The 25,290-nt window shown below is 39.6% G+C and overlaps 1 protein-coding gene across 2 annotated transcripts in view; it reads right to left on the reverse strand.

The window, feature by feature from the left end:
* The window catches only part of FMN2 (formin 2), a 234,538-nt gene that overhangs the window by 96,842 nt on the left and 112,406 nt on the right, over positions 1-25,290 (reverse strand). For both annotated transcript variants that reach the window (XM_050950369.1, XM_050950370.1), the window contains one exon: positions 6,544-6,605. In XM_050950369.1, coding sequence (XP_050806326.1) covers positions 6,544-6,605 — 62 coding nt within the window. The remainder of the gene's footprint in view (positions 1-6,543; positions 6,606-25,290) is intronic.

The following is a 25,290-nucleotide window of genomic DNA, read 5'->3' on the forward strand; positions in this document are numbered from 1 at the left end:
TTACTATTTGTATTACAATGCTACCTACTATCTCCAACAGAGGTCAGCCCCATTTTACTAGGTGCTGTACAAAAGTACTGTATAGTAAGGGACAATCCAGGTGCCAAAGAGTTTACAATCTAAATAGACAAAACAGAAAAAAGATGAAAGCATAGAGAAGTGAAGTGACTTGCCCCAGGTCACACAACAGGTCACTAGTGGGGCCCAGATTTAAATCCAGGTTTCTTGGGTCTCAGTCTATAGCCCATACACTAGACCATACTGCCTCAAAAAATACCTTTTCCCTTCCCCCTTGCCAACATTAGTTAGTATACACCTGAGATATCTTAATACACATCTTATTTCTCAACTTGAGCAATGTACTGCAATCGCTCTCAAATACTCAGTTGTGCTTGAAATAAATATATAACATTCCCCCAGTGGCTGCACTGTTCCCTAGGTATTCCCTGTATCAGGTATAGAAAATATCAAAGACATACTGTCATAATGTTATTCTGTTATGTAAGCCAATTGAAAAGATTAAGGGTAACCAATACAGTGTTTCACAGATGATCTTTAAGGGACTGGTATGAGTCCCTTGTAAGTCAGATCGGAAAATCCTTAGGTTTCAGTAAAAACGTTTCTAGCCCCGTTTGTTTGTGAAGACAGCCTTGAAAACATAACCTGACGTAAAGCTGTGAAAGAGACACACATATAATCTTAATCTTACTTTATATAAAAGTAGTCAGTTAAATTTTGGGATGAATGTCAAAGACTCATCAATGGTACACAGTGGTGTGATCATGGTGGGTGGGAGTTGGTTTTGTTAGGAGTGGGAGCTCACTAGAAATAATAGCAGGCTCTGTTTCTTAAAATGTGTAGCCTCTGAGGCTGAACTGTCTGCTTCTCATTCAGACTGCTGCCACACCATGGGTTTATCCCCCCTTGCTATCTCCTGTGTCTCATCTCCTGCTCCCCAGAACCACTAAAAATCACACCCACCCATTTTTCAACCACTTCAGCAGTTCATGAGGATGAGGAGGGAAGGAGGCAGGTCAAGTGGCTGCTACATTGAGAGTGTCCACCTCTCTTCTACTGCCAGAGCCAGCTCACTCAGAGTCTGCAGAGCTAGTAAGCAGGTGAGAACCTGGAATTCCCTAGTCCAGCAACAGAGAGGACCGAGTAGGACAACTACAGCTAGAGACTGTAGGACATCCACCTTTCCCATGACCAGCCACTCAAGGCCAGAAGCTACAGGACAATTTGCCTGTCATCATCATGTGTAAGGAACAGGTACCTGGTAGAGAAGCTAACAAGAAGAACCTCAGTGAGGTGCCGGGGAGTTGGAAGCATGGAAAGTTGAATGGAGAATAACTAGATGCAATAAGTAGATGGAGAATAACTAGATGGAATAATAATTAGATTAAGAAGGAGGGAAAGATCATGGAAATGATGCATTTTTTGTGAGTGAGAGAGGGAAAGAAGAATACTAGAATGAATAATATTTGGCATAGAAAAAACATCCTATATGTGACTAAATGAACTGGAACACTGAAGGGTACACACTTTGTTAACATTTTGGCAGCATATAATTTATGTTTTTTCTCTGAAATGACAGGGCACTGGATATTTATCTATTATTTCACTCTTTCAGAGAAAGAACATTTTTGAAAGGCAGAAAACTGAAATAACCAAAATTATTTCATGGGATGACAAAATAACAATCACTCCTTCATTCTGACTCTGTGAAAACCCCTGCATGCTGTCTTTGTGAGAAAAGCCAGGTGTGAGAGCAGAGAGGAGACTGAGCTAGGAAAAAATAGGTGTCTTCAACACCATTCTCCCTGCAAACCCGCAGCGTTGTCAGAGTCCCTGTTTATGTTTTGCCTTCCTCTGCAGCAATGTGGCACATGCCAATTTGAATTAGAGTAAATGGTGGATTCTCTGTAGCTTGAAATCTTTACATCAAGAGTTGAGGACTGCAGTAATAAAGCCAGAGTTTATGGGCCTATTGCAGCAGTGGATGGCTGAGGTTCTATAGCCTGCAATGTACAGGAGGTCAGACTAGATCATCATGATGGTTCCTTCTGGTCTCAAAGTCTATGAAAGTTTCTCAAAATTACTAGATTCTGTCCTTTATTTTGTGTGGTTCCTGCTCTGTAAGGATGGAGCAAGAAGACAGTTTGTGTTGGGCTAGTGTCATAAACAGATAGCTAAGGGTTAATGTTCTTTTACCTGTAAAGGGTTAACACAGGGAACCAAACACCTGATCAGAGGACCAATCAGGAAACAAGACTTTTTCAAATCTGGGTGGAGGGAAGTTTTGGGTGTGAGTTCTTTTGTTCTTTGTCTTGGTTCGGTGACCCTCTCGGCTCTGAGAGTGATCTTTCTATCTCCAGGCTTTCTAATCTTCTGTTTCCCAGTTGTAAGTACAAGGATAGTAAGACAATAGGTTTATATTGTTTTTTTGTATTTACATGTGTGTAGTTGCTGGAATGTGTTAAACTGTGTTCTTTTTGGATAAGGCTGTTTATTCATTTTTTCCTTTAAGCAACTGACCCTGTATATTGTCACCTTGACACAGAGACCATTTTATGTCTTTTTCTTTCTTTTTATATAAAGCTTTCTTTTTAAGACCTGTTTGAGTGTTTTTCACTGGTTAAGGCTAAGAAACGAAGGGAGGGGGAAAATCTCTTTGTATTAGATTTACTAAGCCTGATTTTGCATACCCTCTGGGTGAGGGGGGAAAGAGATTAGATTTCTCGGTACTTGTGTTTCAAAGACTTGAAGCAGGGAGGGTGGAATCCCATTGTTTAGATTCACGAAGCTTGAATCTGTATATCTCTCCAGGAACCCAGGGAGGGAACACCTGGAGGGGAAGAGGGAGAAGGGAAGTGGGTTATTTCCCTTTGTGGTGAGACTCAAGGAATCTGGGTCTTGGGGTCCCCTGGGAAGGTTTGGGGGGGACCAGAGGGTATCAGGCCGTAAAATTCCTGATTGGTGGCAGCGCTATCAGATCTAAGCTGGTAATTAAGCTTTGGAGGTCTCATGCTAGCTTCTCATGTTCTGAACTCTAAGGTTCAGATCTGAGTAGGACAGTTATGACAGCTAGGGCAGAGACAGAAAGGATGACGACGATGGGAAGGATGGTCCAGTGTTACGGCACTAGCCTAGGACATGGGCAACCTGGGCTCAATTTCTATTCTGTCACAGTCTTCCAATGTGACCTTGGGAAGTCACGCAGTCCCTTTGTCTCTCAGTTACTATTACAGAGGGCATCTCCCTATCTCACAGGTTTGTTGTGTGGATTAAAGATTGTAAGGTGCTCAGATTCTACGGTAACAGGGGCCATATAAATACCTAAGATAGATAGAACATATCTGTGGCAATATAGCTGCTGTGACAATCGTGCTGTCATAGTGGAATGTAAGGAGTAAGAACCAGTGCTTAATTTGTGCTAGCACTTGCCGGGGCTGAGCCCTGGCACCTTTAGGGTTGGCATATCTCTTATGAAAGTAAAAACACTGCGCAAGCCCTGGCACCTAATTGCTTGAGCCCCAGCACCTCTTTCATTATAAACTAAGCACTGGCAAAAAGTGTAGAAAACAGGAAAAAGCCTCTGTAAATACCAACATATCTCCATACTTTCCTCAAGGAGAGTCAGATCTCCTGTCTACTCTGTATGGAAACCCCATCCATACTTAATCAGAGAATCAGAGCTGGAAGGGACCTTGAGAGGTCATCCAGTCCAGTCCCCTGCATTTGCGGCAGAACTAATTATCTACACCATTCCTGACAGGTGTTTGTCTAACCTGCTCTTAAAAACTTAATGTAACTTCATCCTGCCAGATAGATGATTTCAGGGAAACACCACAAGTTGAAACAATTTCCTGACCCTCCCACGGATTCTTCATAAATGGGCATGGTCCAGCCCGCTTATGTTTAAAAGACAAAGGACTACATGTTTTAAAAAATATTTTAAAAATCATACATTAAGGGAGAACAAAGTAACTGCATATATTGGTCAGGAATACCAAGAATATTTCCCCTACTTAATGATTTATGCCTTCAGACATCCAGGATCTATTGAGGGTAACCAGAAGGCCTGTTTGCGCTCTCTGGGAATTTGGAGGCCTTGCTCTGGTAATACTGATGTTAGCATCTTCTAAGGATGAGTATCAGAGGGGTAGCCGTATTAGTCTGGATCTGTAAAAACAGTAAAGAATACTGTGGCACCTTATAGACTAACAGACGTTTTGCAGCATGAGCTTTCGTGGGTGAATACCCACTTCGTCAGATGCATGTAGTGAAAATTTCCAGGGGCAGGTATATATATGCAAGCAAGCTAGAGATAACGAGGTTAGTTCAGTCAAGGTGGATGAGGCCCTGTTCTAGCAGCTGAGGTGTGAAAACCAAGGGAGGAGAAACTGGTTTTGTAGTTGGCAAGCCATTCACAGTCTTTAATTCTGAGCTGATGGTGTCAAATTTGCAGATGAATTGAAGCTCAGCAGTTTCTCTTTTAAGTCTGGTCCTAAAGTTTTTTTTGCTGCAGGATGGCCGCCTTAAGATCTGCTGTAGTGTGGACAGGGAGGTTGAAGTGTTCTCTTACAGGTTTTTGTATATTGCCATTCCTAATATCTGATTTGTGTCCATTTATCCTTTTCCATAGAGACTGTCCAGTTTGGCCGATGTACATAGCAGAGGGGCATTGCTGGCATATGATGGCATATATTACATTGGTGAACATGCAGGTGAATGAACCGGTGATGGTGTGGCTGATCTGGTTAGGTCCTGTGATGGTGTCACTGGTGTAGATATGTGGGCAGAGTTGGCATCGAGGTTTGTTGCATGGATTGGTTCCTGAGCTAGAGTTACTATGGTGCAGTGTGCAGTTACTGGTGAGAATATGTTTCAGGTTGGCAAGTTGTCTGTGGGCCAGGATTGGCCTGCCACCCAAGGCCTGTGAAAGTGTGGGATCATTGTCCAGGATGGGTTGTAGATCCCTGATGATGCATTGGAGGGGTTTTAGCTGGGGACTGTATGTGATGGCCAGTGGAGTCCTGTTGGTTTCTTTCTTGGGTTTGTCTTGCAGTAGGAGGCTTCTGGGTACACGTCTGGCTCTGTTGATCTGGTTCCTTATTTCCTCATGCGAGTATTGTAGTTTTGAGAATGCTTGGTGGAGATTTTGTAGGTGTTGGTCTCTGTCTGAGGGGTTAGAGCAGATGCAGTTGTACCTCAGTGCTTGGCTGTAGACAACGGATCATCTGATGTGCCCAGGATGGAAGCTGGAGGCATGAAGGTAGGCATAGCGGTCGGTAGGTTTCCGGTATAGGAAGGTGTTAATGTGACCATCACTTATTTGCACCGTGGTGTCTAGGAAGTGGACCTCCCATGTAGATTGGTCCAGGCTGAGGCTGATGGTGGGGTGGAAGCTGTTGAAAGCGTGGTAGAATTTTTTCAGAGTCTCCTTCCCATGGGTCCAGATGATGAAGATGTCATCAATGTAGCGTAGGTAGAGAAGGGGCATGAGTGGACGAGAGCTGAGGAAGCGTTGTTCCAGGTCAGCCATAAAAATATTGGCATATTGTGGGGCCAGACTTCAAAGAGAAACTGCTGAGCATCTGCAAATTTGATACTATCAGCTCAGGATTAAACAAAGACTGTGAATGGCTTGCCAACTACAAAACCAGTTTCTCCTCCCTTGGTTTTCACACCTCAACTGCTAGAACAGGGCCTCATCCTCCCTGCTTGAACTAACCTCGTTATCTCTAGCTTGCTTGCATATATATACCTGCCCCTGGAAATTTCCACTACATGCATCTGACAAAGTGGGTATTCACCCACGAAAGCTCATGCTCCAAAACGTCTGTTAGTCTGTAAGGTGCCACAGGATTCTTTGCTGCTTCTAGGGATGAGTGGCCCTCGATCTCTCTTTGCAGCAGTGGAAGTCAGAAATACTCTGCTGGATTCTACTGTTTCTGTTTTCACAGTCAGAATAATGCTGGGACCAGGATGCTTTAGAGTATACCCTGGTTAATTCTTAAATCTCTGATCTTGCATAGTTTTCAAACAAACAATCTCTCAAAATTATTTAGTATCTCATGGTTATGGATCTCAGTATACTATAGTGAGTTTTACAGGTCTCAATTATCCTTTCCTTTAAAGTAACTAAACATTATTTCCTGTGAAAGTGAAAAACCATGAAATATAGCATTCAAAAAAGTTTTAGGTGTAGTACAGGAATAAATATTTATTAAAAACAGTTATATTTTATGTTTATTCCTGTCAAATATAGTATCAAGTGCATTAAAAGGCAAAAATTATATATTTGAATATAAATGAAATCCTTGACTTGAAAAATAAATGACCATTACAAAATGGATTGCCATTTAAAAAAGGGCAACTGTTTATCCTAATTTTCATTTAGATTTGACAAAACAAAATTTTCCTTAAGAGAGAATATGTTTGTGCAGCTCAGTAATGAGTTGTTCCTGTTGCAGACCAAAACTACCTTCACAGGAAACTACAGTATGCTATGTATCTATGCCTCCTCCTATTACTTACATTCTCATAGAGGGCTTGAAGGGTCTCTAGGTCAACCACAGAGTTGTCCAAGTTCACAACAGCTGTGAAAAAAAGACAAAAAAGTGAAAAAGAATTAGTTGTCAAGATGATAATCCAGCAGTGAAAGACACACTGAACACAATACCCAGCAATAGCTTTTATGACCCCACTGGTCATACAGCTTAAGGGTTTTAACTTTATTAATGCCTTGAATAGTGCTGTTTCTAAGACTGTGGCCTAGGAACCTGGTAGAGCCAGGTGACAAGTGTTAAAGAATTCACCCCCTCCCCCAACACACACACACAATCCCATGAGTATGGCCAAAGCCAAAGATCAGAGATAAGCTTCACATCAGACTTTCATGGTCTGACTGAAAGCATTATAACAATTTGTAAATCTGTACACACACACAGCTCATTCCTGTCGCTGGTTGGTTTCAGACTTAAATTGGTTAATCCACAAATCAGCCAGTTAACTTCAATACACCTGACAAGGGTCAAATCTTCTATGCACTAAGCTGACAGGTTTAGTACAGATACAAAATATTCTTTTCCTGTTCCCAATCAATGCTGGTGCCACATACATACTGTACCTTTTCAATGTCAAAAATCTGGCTTAACTGCACACAGAGAGCAATTTCAAATCAACCTGACCTCTGGAAAAAAAAATGTGATAAACAGGGGCACTGATATGCTGTGATCACTGGAAAAACTATAAAGGTACTAGGTATATTTCATATTTATGCTGGTCAGTGAAGAATCATTCCAAATTAATATGAATATAAATTTATTAATATAGAATTATTAAAACCTGGTAAACTGCATTTTTTATTTTTAAAAGTTTACAATCCATGTCATTGGAAAGCAAATTAAATTTTGTTTTCTTGCTCTCTCTCTCTCTCCACACACACACACGCACACAAACACTAACTATACATGTATTGTGAATATTATGCATCAGGGATTCTTGTAACAATAAATACTTTTACTACAATATTTTAACTTTTGCCATTTTGTCCTTTGATTGTTTTCTTTTTTTTCCTGTATACATATCTGTCTGCTAGCCAGAATAACTCTGGGACAAAACTACTCTAGAGATCAGGCTGGTGATCAGTGATGGAATCCCAGTATCTGATTGCTTGATCCTCTATAAATCAGTGTCCTTGACTGTCACTAAGGCCACGTCCAGACTAGGAATTAAAATCGATTTTAGATACGCAACTTCAGCTACGGGAATAACGTAGCTGAAGTCGAATTTCTAAAATCGAGATACTCACCAGTCTGGACGGGGCGCCATCGATGTCCGCGGCTCTCCGCGTCGATTCCGGAACTCCGTTCGGATTGATGGAGTTCCGGAATCGATGTAAGCGCGCTCGGGGATCGATACACCGCGTCCAGACTAGACGCGATATATCGATCCCCGAGCAATCGATTTTAACCCGCCGATGCCGCGGGTTAGTCTGGACGAGGGCTAAGTGATTTTGTGTATACACCTCAAGATTACAGACAATATAATTCAAACTCATTTGTTTCTCATTGCTCTGAGGCATTCAGTGATACCACTTAGTGTCTGGGACTCATCACATTTTCCCCTTACAGGTCTGGAACTTAATTTTAGTTACAGTATAATAAAAGAATATATAAATAAAGAAACATTGATCTTGATTAAACGAACAGGGTCCAGTGCATATGTATGGACAGAGTTTTAGCAGATGAAAAGAATGGGAACTTATTATGTGCTAACTTTCCAAGTAAATAAAAATTATCTTTTCTGTTTTTCCATATCAAATACAATATTTTATACCTATATATTCCCTTGCTCCTCCTACCCTATCTGCCAAGTACCCACCATCTAAAATGTTTTAAAAGCCCAAAATTAATGCAAAATGTAGTACTATAGAGGGTAGTGAAAGATGTGAAAATATATTCAGAATTTTGCACAAAATAATGGCAAAATTGAGCTGAATGCCAATATTTTTTCCCTTTTCATTTAAGAACTTTTTAGAATGTCAAATACATTAAAGGTCTAATTAAAACTAGCAAAACAAGGAAATACATATTTAACAGCTGAAACTTAAATACACCTGTAAATCTGCTGATGATAGGGTGGCAAACATTCCCTGGGGACACAACAGTGGTTCTTGTTTAATACTCCACATTGTGATACCTTATGTCACTTACAGTATTAATTCTGTGAATAAATGTTACAACAGGCACTCTTAATGCAACATTTAGCAAGGTATTTAAGCACATACACGTATTTAAGCATAAATAATCCCATTGGCTTCAGTAGGACTGTTAACATGTTTAAAGATGTGCATGGGCTGAAGTATCTTGGTGAATCAAGGATTAAAAATCAATAAAAAGAAAAAAATGTTCAGATTCTGCCACGTACATATTTCTACACATTGTTTGAACTTGTACACCAGTGGGGTATTATATATATATCTATATATATATCTATATATCTATCTATATATATATATATATATACACACACACACACACACACACACACACACACACCCCCCAAAACAAGGTGTATTATAGACCTACATTTAACTGCGTATCTGATTTTTGCTTTTACAAGTTAGTGTATTTATATTGTACACAAACACCACAACCCTTTAGTCATTCACTTTGACTCAATGGTTATCTTCCACTACCCCTGCCCCCGCCTCAGAGACTGTCTGCTTCTGAACTAAGAAATATGGCACAAGTTCCTGTTCTGACTTCTTCCACAACGTTAAGATCACCCATGGATTACTTAGAGAGCAATAGAACACTTTTGTTTGAATGCTTGCCTGAGATAAGAGAATGCCTGGCAAACACAATGGTGCCAGGTCTGTGTACTTTCAACAAAACAGGTATGCAGAAGAGCATGCATATTTCAGGGAGCCGCTTAAAACAAACCAGTCTCAGAAGACTACAGACAAGGATTTAAAGAAATTAGCTCCTAGCGTGTGTGTGTATTTTTTATAACACACACACACACACACACACACACACACACACACACACACACGGAGCTAATTTCTTTAAATCCTTGTCTGCATATGTATATATATCACTCCAGAGAAAATGGGAAAATTTTAAATCCTTGTCTGACAAAACTAAATATACCTACATGCACATATATACATACCTACTTATCACTCTATAAAATCCCACTAGGATTTTTTCAACATAAAAAGACAAATGTTTTTTTCAGGAATAATGTAAGAGTATCATAAAAACACCTCCTGTCCCCTCAACAATACTATTCTCTACTTATGAGCTCAAATAATCATATAAAGAAGAACTACTGTAGTTGAGCATCTAGCTCCATTACCTAACATTACCTGCTTTGAGCAGGGGGTTGGTCTCTAGATGATCTCCTGAGGTCTCTTCCAATCCTAATATTTTATGATTCTAATGTCTAGAATTGCGAGGTAAAGCATCCCTCAAAATCCCATATATGATGGTCAACTCACTAGTGAAAACAGACAAACACCAACTCCTCTTGGGTGGCTGGTGAGGGCCTGAGATGAACTATATAGTTCTAGTGTGTCAGGCTTTGGGCATCCCTCACAGGGATGTCATAGTCCATGGACACGATGGTGCTCAGTACCACAATGATATCTGACTGTCCCAGCAAACAAAGCTGAGGGTGGGGTCAGAGGAAAATCAAATCATGCAGAGTATTTTTAATAAGCCATTACAGTCACACAATAACCCCCTCCCACCAAAATCCTCTTCATTATCCTCCATGAAACCGATTCCATGCCTCTTCAATCCATTCAACGCACAGCAACCAATGACATCTCCCCAATGCATCACTCTGATGTAACCATGCACCCTACCCTTTTCATCCAAAGGTTATTTGTTTTGCATCGATCAAAATAAAGTGTCTAGTCCCATCTATGAACCTGAAGTACTTGCATGACAACAACTGCCATAGTATCTCAGCACCTCACAATCTTTAATGTATGTATCCTCACAACATTCTTGTGAGACAGAAAAGGAATATTTTACACATGAGGATCTGAGGCAGAGAGCAGCTAAGTGACTTGCTCAAGGTCACACAGTAAGTCTGTGGCATAGCCGGAACTCAACCTATGTTTTCCAAATCCTAGGCTACTCTCCAAAGTATTGAATCATCCTCCTCCTTTCCTATTCTCAACCTCAAGGCCCTACATAACTCTCTCTCTCTCTCTCTCTGCTTGTACAATCTGGTCTATTTTTCTTACCCATTTCCACTACTCTGCCAGTGTTGCCAGCTTTGAATGCCAACTTCTCTGATTCTACAAAGGTCTCAGTGTCTCTTTCCATTATGCCCTTTATGTATGGCTCATACTCCCTAAATGAATCTGTAAGACTTCTCGTTCATGTTCTCAAGACCCACTGTCACCATGAGATCTATATTATCAATTACTAATGACAGCTAGGTTGAGAAGCAGTTGGGGAAATATGACATTACTGAAAACATTTTTTACATGATTCAGAGCCACCAAGCATGCACATAGGTACACTGCAAAACTGTATGATCTTGCTATCCTTCCATCCCTTCAATCCCTCTTATTATTTGTCAAAATCCGATTAAAAACTCCATGTAACAAGTGTAAGATCTTTGAGGCAGGGACCATGACTCTCTGAATGTTTGCACAGTCTCTGTTATAATAGAAGGGGTTCTATTTATGCATTAGTGGAGAGTAATAGTAAAATAAATAATGCAAATATACACATACATTGAAAACATCAAGCAAGCCAACTGTGTACCCTTTTCAAAGCAAGGACTACAAAGCATCTGAACAAACAGCAGGACAAAGACACGCAGCAACAAATAACACTGCTTACTTTGTGAAGATGGCTAGCCACCTGAGAGTCTTCAATACAACAGAATACTGAAACAAAATGAGCTTAGTACACAGTATAGATAACACTGTATAGAAAGGCAATCAAATTGCCATGCCTATACTGAGATAACACACCTTCTCCCATATATACTGAAGCCAGTCTAGAAGAGAAGCCAATCTTTAAAAAATTAAAAACATCCTGAGAGATGTAATATGTTACCAAACATAACCAATGAGATCAACGATCTTGACAGCAAACAGTGTGTACGTGGAGAGATACAAGAAAAACACCGAAAGGAAATTTTGAATAAACCCATCATATTCCCAGACAGATTATGGAGCATTGAATAGTTTCACTGTAAACTCTACAGACTCTCTCATCATTATAGTCTATTATTCAGACTTCTCGGAAATACAGAAATCACCAGATACTACTGAAGCAAAGGTGCTAGACAAAGTAGGCAGGGCAAACCAACCAGGTTAGCAGACATAGCAATCCAACCTTTGTCTTCTTTGACAATGGATCTAAATTCACCAGCAACTAACTTGCATAATTTGTCAGAGAAATATTTTTGAAAAACTGGTCAAAACTTGGATTTTGCATGAGATTCTAACATTGTGAAGTTCTCTTTCACCCCAAATCATAACAATTGAAAGTTTTAAAGTTCCTGCAAAATGAAATATCAATATGATCTTACCAAAATGCTTTGTTTCAATAAGGTCAAAGCACTTCATTTAGACTTTATCATTGACTTTCATAGACTATTACACTTGCTAGTATATGGCACACCATTTCCTCTCCTTACAAGAGTTATTCCAATGGCAATACTGAGTTGGCTGTTAAAAAATAATCTACACAAAGAATAATAAAAGTATATGGAAAGGCAACCTTAAATAGCTAAAAATAAATAAAACAGCCCAGTGCATTGCTAGATATACTTTAACATCTATACCTAGCTTATTGCTAAAAACTGAAGCAGTGGAATGTTTACAAACAAAAGAGAAAAAAAAACCCACAAAACCGCAACAGGGTACAATGACCAAAGACCTCCCAGAGTTACAAGTAAGAAAGAAGTAAAATGGTTTCCTAAGCATAGATGGGAAATAGGAACTTGGAATAGAAGTCCTCAGTTAATGGATGTCTTTAGAAAAAGGATATCCACACACTGCAAACTCAAGACTCTAAGCATGGATAGAGACAGGATCCTGATTGCTTCCTTGAGTAGCACACAACCAGCATGGGACCCAGCTGCCCATATCATCCAGCCAACCAAAGAGCCAAGCAAATCCAAAAGGAAGGTCAAACAGAATGCAGCAGCCCCCTTTGCTGCTATAAAAAAGAAAAAAAGAAAAAAAAGCTATGACTTGATGCAACATCAAGACACTGGCAAGATAAACCCAAGAGCTGAACTAAACTAATGTGAAAATAGTAGCACTTAGGGTAAGTAATTGCACTCCTCACTCCCTGAAGAACAAGTAGTTTTGAAAACTATGTTGCTTGTTGCTGTGTTTCACAGCATGGGCTGTCAGGCATCACACATTGGCCTATTGCATATGATTTGCAACATTTAGGACTGTGAGTGCTAAATAAACAGGGGAAGAAAAGAGTTCACAGCATAGCTACATGTACTTGTGCTACTTGCAGAACAATGACTATTGATAACAGCTAAGCAGATGAGGCCTTACGCCAAGCACAGAGTTAAAATACATGAAAACATTCTCATATAACTATCCATGTGTTTGCTTTTTGCACACACCTGATACTTACTGTTATTAAACAAAACTAAGCCATTTAAGGAAAGGGCTTTCTTTTTACTACATGAATTTGTAATGTGGATTGGGTTTCTGATACAAATACTATGCAGAGGTGAGAATAAGCCTCACTTAGAATTGTATGCATATCACTTTATTGTTGCAGTGATTCATTGGGATCTATACTCTTAATAAGAAATGAGAACGGTGCATAAAATTCCCAACTTGAATGTGGCAGAAAATTAGGTGATACTTGTGTTTGTTTTTAAAACACTCAAAAATTACTTTAGAAACATCCAACCAATCATATATATCTAGGAATTCACCAACCATGGAAAATTTCAAAAAAAAATATTAATTTGACATATATGAGCAACTGAAAAAGGGACTTTACGATGAAGGGGCATTTCATCCTTAGTTTTTCCTATTCATTCTTCTATAGTATGGATTGGTTAAGATTGTTATAGCCTTTGACCTTAGCTTTTTGGTTCCCGGGTTTGGGTTCTAATCTGTAACCTTAGAATTGTATTAATATGGAGGTTTTACTGTGGTATAAAAGAAAGATATTGCTAACAAACAGCTCTGCTACAGACATCTCAAGAAAATATAGTTATGCAAGTTTAAGGACAGCAGTTACTGATTAAGTCAGTCTAACTCCATACACCTATACCATGTGTTTATAAAATGTGTGTAAGTTCAATTCTTCGAGAACAAATACATTTTGTTTGACTCAGTATGTCGCCTTCTTGTCTAGGCAAGAAAAAAAAAGGGAGACTAACACTGTAATCCTTTCAGAATAAAATGTTTAAATACAAACATGATTGCCATTGTAGACTGTTTAATCAAGAGAGATTGTATTTCAGTTCTGTTTTTGAAAGGTTTGCTGATTTTACCATACAGAGCACTTCATTGCTTATCTTAATTGTTTAGATAAGATTTTTTTGAGTTTGGCAGGTGACAGAATCTTGGGTGTGGGATATAGGAGAGTCAACAAATATTGGCATGTTACCAGATTATACTTATTTAAAATTATAGTGTGTGGCTGAGCCAATAGTCTCTATGAACCTGCTGGAGGCTGGTCTTTGGGGATGGAATCTGAAGCAGAACACTGATTGGTAGGAGGCAGGATTTTGCATAAACTAAGAAAGGATTATTATCCCTCCCAACCAGGGCTGGCTTTATGAGCCACAGGGCCCGAGTGGAATACTCGGGGGCAGTCTGGGGCTTCAGTGGCACTTCAGCGGCGGGTCCACTCTGGGTCTTCCACAGCACTGAAGGACCCCTCACCGCTAAAATGCCACCAAAGACCCCTGGAGCGGGGCCCCCTTAGGCGCGGGGCCTTTTTCGGGGGAATCAGTATAAAGCCGGCCCTGCTCCCAACCTCCCCCCTCTCCCCCCCGCCTTGAAATGGTATCTAAGTCTTAGCACAGAGAGAGCAAAAGTAACCCTCTCTAATTTCTGCATGTGTGAAAGAGGGACAGGTTTAGTTAGGGATTTTTAGGTGAAATTTTTATGCATACATAAGATTATTTTTATAAGCAGGTTTTCATGGCTCTCTATGCTTCCTGAAGGGTGGGACTAGTGGTGACAAACAGACCTGCCTTTTCTGGTAGAAAGATAAGAACAGTCAATTACATTTTTAAAAACTCCACTGAAATAGGTGTTATATACCTTGTGACAAATGCAAACTACAAGATGGTCTAGCCTGGTACAAGCATTCATTTTGGATGACCTGTGTAAGTTCCTCATGGCATTGTTATTCATTAGCAATGTGCCAATAAATCTTTGTTATCATCCCATGAATATGTTCTTTAGATAATCTGTATATATAAACATGCTATAGAGAGAGATGCAGAACAATTCAACTGCATGAATGACTCAAGCTGAGGAGAATCTATGCATTTGGATTCTGCACCTCATGCACAAGATCTCTCAGACTGTGTAAGGAATAGCACTGGGTATGGGCCTGAGTGTCCTCAAACCACACTTATCCACTTGGCCAAAATCCGCTCTGGCTCCTACTCTATCAGCCCATTCAATAACAGTCACAATCCTGTTGTGTGCTCAGTCCAGTATCTAGTCTATAATAAAGCCTGGAAACAAATGGCTCAGAGGAAAGTGTAGGAATAACCTGCCAATATGGCAGATATTTTTCCTAACTGCCACCAGTCAGTGATTCTCTGCCCTGAAGCAGGAGAGAGTTTACAGCTCTCCCAAATGTAGGTTTTGCTTTGCTGTGGGGTTTGGGTTTTGCTTCTCTCTCATTACTATTTACATTTCAGTTCTATTGAACTCTGCCTCAATGATATATCAAGGCAGAAATTTATACAGGCTAACTATTCATCTTCATGATATGTATTACCTTTTTTATTTTTAAAATGTTGCCTTTACATTTAATAGAATTTCACATTATTATTTGTATTACAGTAGTGCCTGGCATACCCAAAAAAGATTAGGTCCTCACTTTGACCAATACTTTACAATATGCATAGAGACAACAACCTGTGACCCAAAGAGCTTACAATCTAAATAGACAAGAAAAACAATGAGTAGGAGATGAAAAAGAGACAGAGAAAATGCAGTAACATGTCCAAGGTCACAGCAGATCAGTGGCAGAGCCAGAAACAGAACCCAGGTCTCCAGAGTCTCAATCCCATGTCCTATTCATTAATCTCATCTAGTTTTCGTTCTTATAGTCAAACTCTGTCAAGTTTGATTGTCAAAGATAACTGTGTTGACAATATGCTCAGACTTCTTAAGACTTAGTACCAAGCAACATTCTAATAAAAATAGCACTATAAATGTAAATGTAGCACATTTTAAATGATAACTGATAGATCTCAAAATTCAATGGTTAATGGAGAATCATCAAATGGGAGTATTTCTAGGCAGTGACTGCGTCCTGAAAAGCAGAGACTCTGAAAAGGACTTAGGAGTTATGGTGGATAGTCAAGTTAACATGTGCTCTTAGGCCAAGGTGCTGTCAAAGGGAGATAGCACAATTTTTGAATGGAATGTATAGAACAGGACCTTACAGAGTAGCAGTAGGCAGGTGGCTCCCTCTGTATATGATGCAGTAACATCATTACTGGAATAAAGTTTTAAGATTGAAAAGAGTTCAGAAAACAACCATAATAATAATTTGAGATATGAAAAACCTACCTTAAAATGAGAGACTTAAGATGCTCAATCTATTTCACTTACTCAAGAGAAGGATAAGAGATGACTTAATCACAGTCTGTAAGTACCTAGAGAAATTCACTTTAGGAAAGGCATAACAAGAGCTTATGGCTTTAAGTTGAAGCTAATCGTATTCAAACTGGAAGTAAATATACAAGCTTTAAACAGAGAGGGTGATCAACCAAAGGAACAATTTACTAAGGGATGTGATGGATTCTTCATCACCTAAAGTCTTTGTATGCAATCCTAGTTCCACTGAAGTCAATCACAAAACTCCCTGTAAACTGTAAATCAAGATCACATACATGTTCTAGTTCAACCAGCAACCAAGAGCCTGATGGAGGGAATACTGGGTTAAATTTATATGGCCTGTGTTATTCAGTAGGGCAGGCTGGATTACCACAATGGCCTCTTCCAGCCTTAAAAATATATGAACCTATCAATATTGAATTTCATCTGCCTATTCAGCTATCCTCACAGTCTCCCCTAATTTTGACTATCTAAAACATTTTGCTTTATCCTCAAATTTTGCCACCTTTTTGCCTCTCTCTTCCAGTTCATTAATAAATATATGCAACACCATCAATCTGGACGCCAATGTAAATAATTACACAAGTGCTTAGAAGTACCTCTCTACTCCGATATAACACGACCTGATATAACATGAATTTGGATAAAATGCGGTAAAGCAGCACTCCGGGGGGCAGGGCTGCACACTCTAGTGGATCAAACAAGTTCGATATAACGTGGTTTCACCTATAACGCGGTAAGATATTTTGGCTCCCGAGGACAGCATTATACCGGAGTACAGCTGTACTTCTACAAAACTGCAGGTCCAGCTGCAAATCTTGCTGATCAAGAACACAAAAGACATCTGGAAAAGTTTTCCTTAAAGAAGCAAAATTGAGTAAAGTCCCACCCCCCCCAGCACCACCAAATGGTATCTTACTAAACATAAACCTTCATTCTTTCAACTCCCACCAAAAAACTTGGCACAGCAGAAAGAAGTTAAGATGTAGCCTTATATTTTACATGCCTATGTAAAATCCCCAGACTTTATCATATTTCAACACATGAACCTTTTCACCTAGTATTCTGAAGTTACTGCTTCAGGCAGCCACTGATGCTAGCAAAGGGATATAGTGATCATGTGATATTTGGTCCATGTTTTAAGTGTGGTAAGATTATGGAAATATCAAAAATCATGTCATATAAATGACAGAAGATTTGGGATTACTAATTCAAATTGCTGTGCTGTGGGAAATTACATGGTTTTATGATTTAATCCCCACTTCTTCACATGCTAAGAATTGTGTTTCCACAAAGTTGTCATTGTTGATTCAAGGTTCAAATAGATAAAGACTTTGACTGCAACAAAACTGGTAACCTAATATTGCAAACAGAATAGGATATTTTGTCTATTTTTTTTTAAATGTAGTTCAGAATGTGTATACATTTCAATATCTTAAATGGATTCTTACCTAAGAACTTCAAGGGTAGGATTTTCAAAAGCACTCAACTTTAATGGAAGCTTACCATTGACTTAAAAGAAAGCCGAGAAAGGTAGGTCAATGGTGGCTGTTTCTGAAATTCCCACTCCTGAACTTTAACATTCAGTGCCATTTTTCGTGCAAATATTTCAATCTTAAAAAATACAAACTTGTCTTTACCTATCTAAACATTACATGAAACATAAAACCCCTAGATGATACCAATACTTTTAACAGTAGAACAAGCAGATGCATAGACATAGAAAGTTCAATATTTTAACACTTAAAATTCACAGTGACAATCAGAAATTCAGTGTGGAATAATCAAGTCCCAAGAACAACAAGAAATTTGTGGCCACCAACTAAAAGGCGACCCCTTCAAGGAATTGTTTATGGTCACTTGGTACTGGCAAGCGGCAGAGAAACAAAAGGTACTTCCAATCTCATTACCACTTTAGATATGGACTGCCAGATGCTCTCACACTATCATTTCCCCAGTGCAGTGATGGTGTTCCAAAAGGAGTGGTATCTAGCCCAAACTTCGGCATACATGCTTCAGCAGGGAGCAGCATAGTCCTCTAGTGCCATCTGCTGGAACTATACAACTTGAATGAGCAGTCAAAGCATACAGGAGTTTTCAATCTGATGATTAGTAAAACTTTGCCCTAGCCATCTTTGAGGTGATGACGTAGTACACTGTGTATCCCTGAGATGCAGCATGACTAGGCCAAAATAACTGAAAAATTAAGTGACATAGTTGATATAAACATTTCCAACATTTCATAAATGTTTTTTCCAGACTCCCAAAGGATGTCTTGGAAATGTCTGCTGCTGGTATCACCCAATTAGTGCAGGAAGAATTCCTAAGTTATGGTAGAGATGCTATTAACACAGAATGATTCTGGTCATTTGTTGTTGGGTCCAACCCAGCCTTTCAAGCTAAATGTCAGGAGCATGATAGCACCATGATAAGGAAGCTTTAACTACAGCCAGCCAATGGAAAAGAATACACCACACAGACAAATGCTTATTCCATACTTTATAGCCCCCCCTAAACTGACATTATTCCAGCACCATCTTTTAGCTTTTGGAAATGCACAGTTATAGAGTCTTCAGTCCTATGTCTCCTCTTGTAATCAGACAACCAGGTCTGTTTGATCATCTGCCTAAAACCAGGCCAAGCTAGCAGAGTGCTGATCAGCCTGATTTCCCTGCTTTATCTGGTTGTGAGAGTGGCACGCAGAGCATGGGAGTCACTTTATGTAAGACTCTGGGTCACAAGAACTCCAGAGCTATTTCCGTCATTCTCTGTGCAGAACAACATGATTCTAAGACATTGTAACCAAAAGAATTGTATGTTTTCCTCTTTCATTTTGGAAACCTCTTATTTAGAAAAAAAAAAAAGTCTTCTTGAAAAAGGAACCCTTTCCTTATGCTGTACCCTTCTGAACATCCAGTTGTACTGTTCTCTGAAACAATGAGTGGTTGAAGTACAGCTGCTCACCTGAGACTAAACTTTCCTTCTGTTTGTCAGCCATTTTAAAATCCTGAATTAAGATCTCTTTTAAATGAATATTTTATATACCTACCTTAGATACTTACATGGCACACATCATCACAGTCTTTGAGTTCCTCACAGTCTTTCAATGTACTTATGCTGTCAGCCCAATTTGAGACAGCGAAATGCTATTATCTCTATTTGCTAGATCAAAGTTGAGGCACAGAGAGAATAATGGTCTTGCCTAGGGTCACACAGGAAGTCTTTGGTGAGAAGGGAAGTGAACCTGGGTCTCCCACAGGTCCTGGTTAGTGCTCTAACCACCGCACAATCTGTCTCCTTACTCAACCACCACTTTGTATGTCCTGAGCAAAAATACCAGCCAGCAACTTTTGACAGTACACATTGTCATGTTTTATAAATCCTTTAAAAATACATTCACTTTTATTTATCCTGGGTGGGGTTGGATAGAGAGAGTCTGCTTCAGTGCACTGATAGCACAATCCCCAGCTAAAATGGTTGTATTCAGCTGCTCCTTTTTTTTTTTTTTTAGCAAATCTCTCTAAATGTGAGAGGTACAGTGGCCTATTAGTATATTGTGAGAACACACACACACACACACACACACACACACACACACACACACACGCGCGCCTTGCTGTGGCAAACACCTTAATTCTGTCCACTTTACAGAAAAGGGAAGATTTAATGACACTGGCAGATCTTATTTAAGGAAATATTAATTAGCTCCTCTTCACTTTTGTGACTGTACTGAGTGCCCAAGTCTGATTCAATAATGCTTTGGGACATGTGTGAACATTTGGGAAAAGTTCCTTGTGGGGAAACAGGAGGCATTTCTTAACTACAGCATGTTACCAGTGCTATTAGAAAATATATATTTTTTTCAGTTATACTTTTATTTCCTGACCAGTAATCTTGTAATGACTGAAGTGCACAAATCAGACCAGTAATGCTAGTTTATTAATGCCCATTTGGGAGATTAGAACTTTCCTCCACTTTTCTCTTTGGAAATTCCACATTACTTAACATAAAAAAAAGACCACAGCCTTTCAGCTGAAACGATGAAGAAACAAGTTCGTCTGAAGTCACAATTCTTACAAAACGTCCCTATAAAATTAGACACTCTGATGTGTCCTTAAAAATCCTTAACGCACCCAAAACATACAATGTGGTAGTGATTAGCCTGTGTACTGATTGCAGCATTATGAGAAATTATATAATTTTCCTCATTATTTAAAAAATGTAACTTATTGCAAATTCATTACAAACATATGAAATGATTTTGAGTGGTTTAATATTAAAGGATTTTTAGGCTTTGTAAAAAATTAAGTGTAAATTCCAAAATAGGAAAGACATTGAGACTGGTATGTCCTAAGATGGGGTCTGGCAACTAATGGGAAAACTTATATGAAGTATCCAAGTAGTGTACCCCATGTAGTCCCAATAAAATGGTTAAGGTAAAATTGCTGCCCTTTCCTCAACTTCAAGGGAGCCATAGTACCATTCTGGGCTGGAGGAACCCAGGCGCAGGGAAGAACTAGAGATGTTAAATAGGCCAGACACATTTTCTCACCCACTCAGACAATCTCCCTGAGATAGGCTTTTATGTCCTTCATCCAAGGTGCAGAAATCCTTTCCCACTTCATTACAATCTTTTAACAATCCATTACAACTCCAAGCTTGACCTTGGTATCAGCATTATTGCTAGTACAAGTGGTCAGTCAGGGATTCTAGAACTGCTTTAAATTTACCATACAACTTAAAAACAAACACTAATAGTATAAATGTATTAGGAATTTTTATATCATATTACAGAGCCATACAGGCAATATTAGCACATTACTTTCCCTTCTAAATGTGCTTTGTCTTTAGTGCTCACCTTCTGGAAAACATCTATCATACATTCTATTACTATCATCAATTATAATTTCACAGCACCCAAAAGTACTAAGAAGTTCTTCGAACAAATATAAGAAGACAGGATCCCTGACCTTATGAGTTTGCAATCTACCAACAGGCATGATGCAAGAACAAGGGTTGCAGAGGAGTTGGGAGAGACTGAGGAAAAAAGATAAGGGTTACAGTAATAAAACTATGTTGTTACTCAGCAAAAGGAAGAGCACAGCAGGGTGAAGCAATTAAAGGATCTGATTCAATATGTGAGCTTGCTCAAGAAGGGCATGGCATCTGGTATGGGAAAAAAAGGTTTGAAATGTTTCAGAATCAATTCTCAATGCCAACCTGGAATCGATATTAAGATAAATCAAGCCTTGTGATTAAACACGAGTTAATAAGAAACTAAAATTTCCAGAAGTTAATTTTTTCTGGAAGAAAAGACCATTCATTCAATGCTTCACTTCAGTTTCAGTAATAATCCTGTTTTAACAAACTTTTTAAAAAACATTAATGTGGACTGTTTCTTTCCATGTACCTTGTATTTGGAGATAGGCACGATAGATTTATATTACAGCAGTCTTATCATCCATGATTTCAGTTCATGAACAAAGAATACTTGAACCTTTGTAACAATACTTTTGAATAGTGTTTTATTCTTTATTTTACACATCTATCATGTTTATACACTATCAAACTGGTGTATGGCATTGACAACAGTTACTATATGGAACACAGTGAAACACTCTGCTATTATTAAGGACTACAGAAATTTTCACACTGCTTCAGAACAATGGTTCACCTAGTGACCAGCAGTGGTCAGTACTAGATTCATAGCTTTAAAGGACAGAAGGGACCTTTATAAACAACTTGTCCGACCACCTGTAGATCACAGACCAAAGTACCTTACCCAATAATTTCTGCATCCAACCCATAACTTGTCTGAGTTACAATATACCTTTTATAAAGATATCCATCCTTGATTTAAAGACTTCAAATTATATAGAATCTTCCACATCCTTAAGTAGGTTGTTCCAACTCAATTACTCTAATGTACTTATTTCTTCACTGCAGTGAATGTGAGGGAGATTCCCACATCTGAGACATTCTTTTTAGATGACAAATCTGAGGATCTGTCCCAGAATGCGGTGTCAATAGAGGAGATTTTGGAACTAATTGATAAATTAAACCGTAATATGTTACCAGGACCAGATGCTATTCACCCAGGAGTTCTGAAGGAACTCAAATATGAAATTGCAGAACTAAGTATGGCATGTAATCTATCACTTAAATCAGCTTCTGTACCAGATGACTGAAGGATAACTAATGCAACATAATTTTTTTAAAAAGGCTCCAGAGGTGATACTGTCAATTGGTAAGCCTAACTTCAGTAACAGGCAAATTGGTTGAAACTACAGAAAAAGAACAGAATTATCCAACACATATATGAACATGATTTGTTTGGGGAAAGACTCAACATGGCTTTTGTAAAGGCAATTTATGTCTCACTAATCTATTGGAATTCTTTGAGGGGGTCAACAAATATGTGGACAAGGAAGATCCAGTGGATATAGTGTACTTCGACTTTCAGAAACCCTTCAACAAGGTCCCTCACCAAAGGCTCTTAAACAAAGTAAGCTGTCATATGATAAGAGGGAAGGTCCTCTCACAGATTGTTAACTGGTTTAAAGACAGGAAACAGAGTAGGAATAAATGGTCAGTTTTCAGAATGGAGAGAGGTAAATAGTAGCGACCCCCAGGCTGCTAGGAACAGTGCTGTTCGACATATTCATAAATGATCTGGACATAGGGGTGAAACAGAGAGGTGGAAAAGTGTTCAGACTACAAAATTACTCAAGATAGTTAAGTCCAAAGTGGACTGAACAGTTAAAGGGATCTCACAAAACTTGGCAACTAGGTATCCTGCAGGGATGTGCTGGCCACCGCTTCCCGCAGCTCCCATTGGCTGGGATTGGTGAGCTGCGGGGGGCCGTGACTGCAGATGGTCAATGTAAACAAAATGTCTCGCGGCCCACCAGTGGATTATCCTGATGGGCCACATGACAAAGGCTGCCAACCTGTAACAGAGGTCTATAAAATCATGTGCAACTTTAGCAGCCTCGTGGTCAAGATGGAGTCTGCTCTGCAGGCAGCTCTGACCAAGAGAAAGCATGCGCAGGAATGCAGCAGGGAAAGTCCCTTGCACCCCAGGGGCACCTGTTCCAACCCCCCCGAGAGTGAACACACACACTCGAAAAGTACAATGAATATAGGAAAGGGAAATGTTTATTTACAGAGGGATGAAAGGAGAAAAACAAGGGGAAAATATAAGGGGAGTAGTAAAACAGGGTTGCATTCAACTTACGGTCCCACAGGCCTAGTGGTACCACAGTATCAAAGGACAGACACAAAGTAATGTGTCTGCACACACAGTTCAGGAGTCCTTGGGCAACGTTCCACTCCAGTGACGAGTCTTCGGTGATCCTGGTTGTCTTCGGCACCAGTAAAATTCTCCCAACAAATCGCACCGATGCCTTCTTCTGCCACTCTCTGCAATGCCATACAGAGCGACAACCTCCCTACTTAACTAGCAAACAGCATCCCTCCTTATTCCCAATGCAAAGTCACAAACCGCAATACTCGCAGCTTTGGGCTGCACTAATACTGGATCCAGCTCCAGTCTGTCCTCCTCGGGCTATTCCTCCCTGGCACAGTGCTCCTTCTGGCTCCTGTCCTGGGGTGTCTCTGATTGGCCGCTCTGTCCCTCCCAGGCTTCAGGAAGGATCTTGATTGCTCACTCTGTGAGTGTCTCCTTGCTGCAGCCCTTCTGTCTGGAACTCCAGATGTCCCCCCCAGCCTTGCTCTCTTCCTTCCTCTCTGCTCCCCTTCCCAATAGCACAATCAGCACTTCCTCCCCTCAGGAAAAATATTTAAAGGGGCCATGCTCTCTCTAAACCCCAAAGGGGTTACACATGAATGGTATGCAGGAAGTGAACAACGAAGAGTTATTTGTCCCTTTACATAATATAAGAACCAGGGATCACCAAATGAAATTAACAGCAGCGGGTTTAAAGCTAATATAAGGAAGCGCTTCTTCACACAACTCACAGTCAACCTGTGGAAGTAATTGCCAGAGAATGTTGTGAAGGCCAAAATTATAACAAGGTTATAAAAATAATTAGATAAGTTCATCGAGGATAGGTCTATCTGTGGCTGTTAGCCAAGATGGTCAGGGATGCAACCTCATGATCTGGGTATCCTTAGCCTCTGACTTCCAGAAGCTGGGAGTGGACAACAGGATCACTCAGTGATTGTCTGTTCTGTTCATTCCCTCTGAAGCACCTGGCATTGACCACTGTCAGAAGACAGGTTACACTGGTCTAGACAGATCACTGGTCTGACCCAGTAATATGACTGTTCTTATGTTCTAGGTTGAATTTGTCAAGCTTAAGCTTCCAACCACTTGCTCTTGTGCTTTTTTCTGCTACATTAAAGAGCCATCCAACATCAAAAATCTCTCTTTCCCATATCTGTATTTTCAGACTGTGATCAAGTCACCTGTTAACCTTCTTTTGAATAAACTAAACACATTGAGCCAGTTAAGTCTCTCATGATAAGGAATAATAGTCATAGGAGAATTTATTTTCCAGCCCATGTCAGCTAGTGTTGAGTAAGAAGTTAACGTATTATGTTTTCCCCTTGTTAATTTGCATTGCATTACATTTATATTGTCTTTTTTTTTAAATTGTCCATTAGCATTTTTTTAAATTGAAATAGCTCACGTTCTGAACATCTAGCTTTCAAATTCACAGGGCAAAATGTTTTCTGTTGTGCATAAACACAAAGAGTTAGACAACTTAAGAAACCAAGTTATGGCAGATATGGCGCAAATGTGATGTTTAGTAAAATAATCTGAACTGTCCAGGAAACAGGACTGGGCTTTTATTGAGGCTGAATGAGCTAGTGGCTCTTTCCACCTCCCCATAACCAGTTTTCTTCTTGTTGATGTCAATATTGCAACCTCCTTACTTCCAGCAGATATTCACCAGACCCCCTCTCATCACTGATCACACCAGAGA

This window comes from Gopherus flavomarginatus, chromosome 4 (genome assembly GCF_025201925.1).
Source record: "Gopherus flavomarginatus isolate rGopFla2 chromosome 4, rGopFla2.mat.asm, whole genome shotgun sequence".
Lineage (NCBI taxonomy): Eukaryota > Metazoa > Chordata > Testudines > Testudinidae > Gopherus > Gopherus flavomarginatus.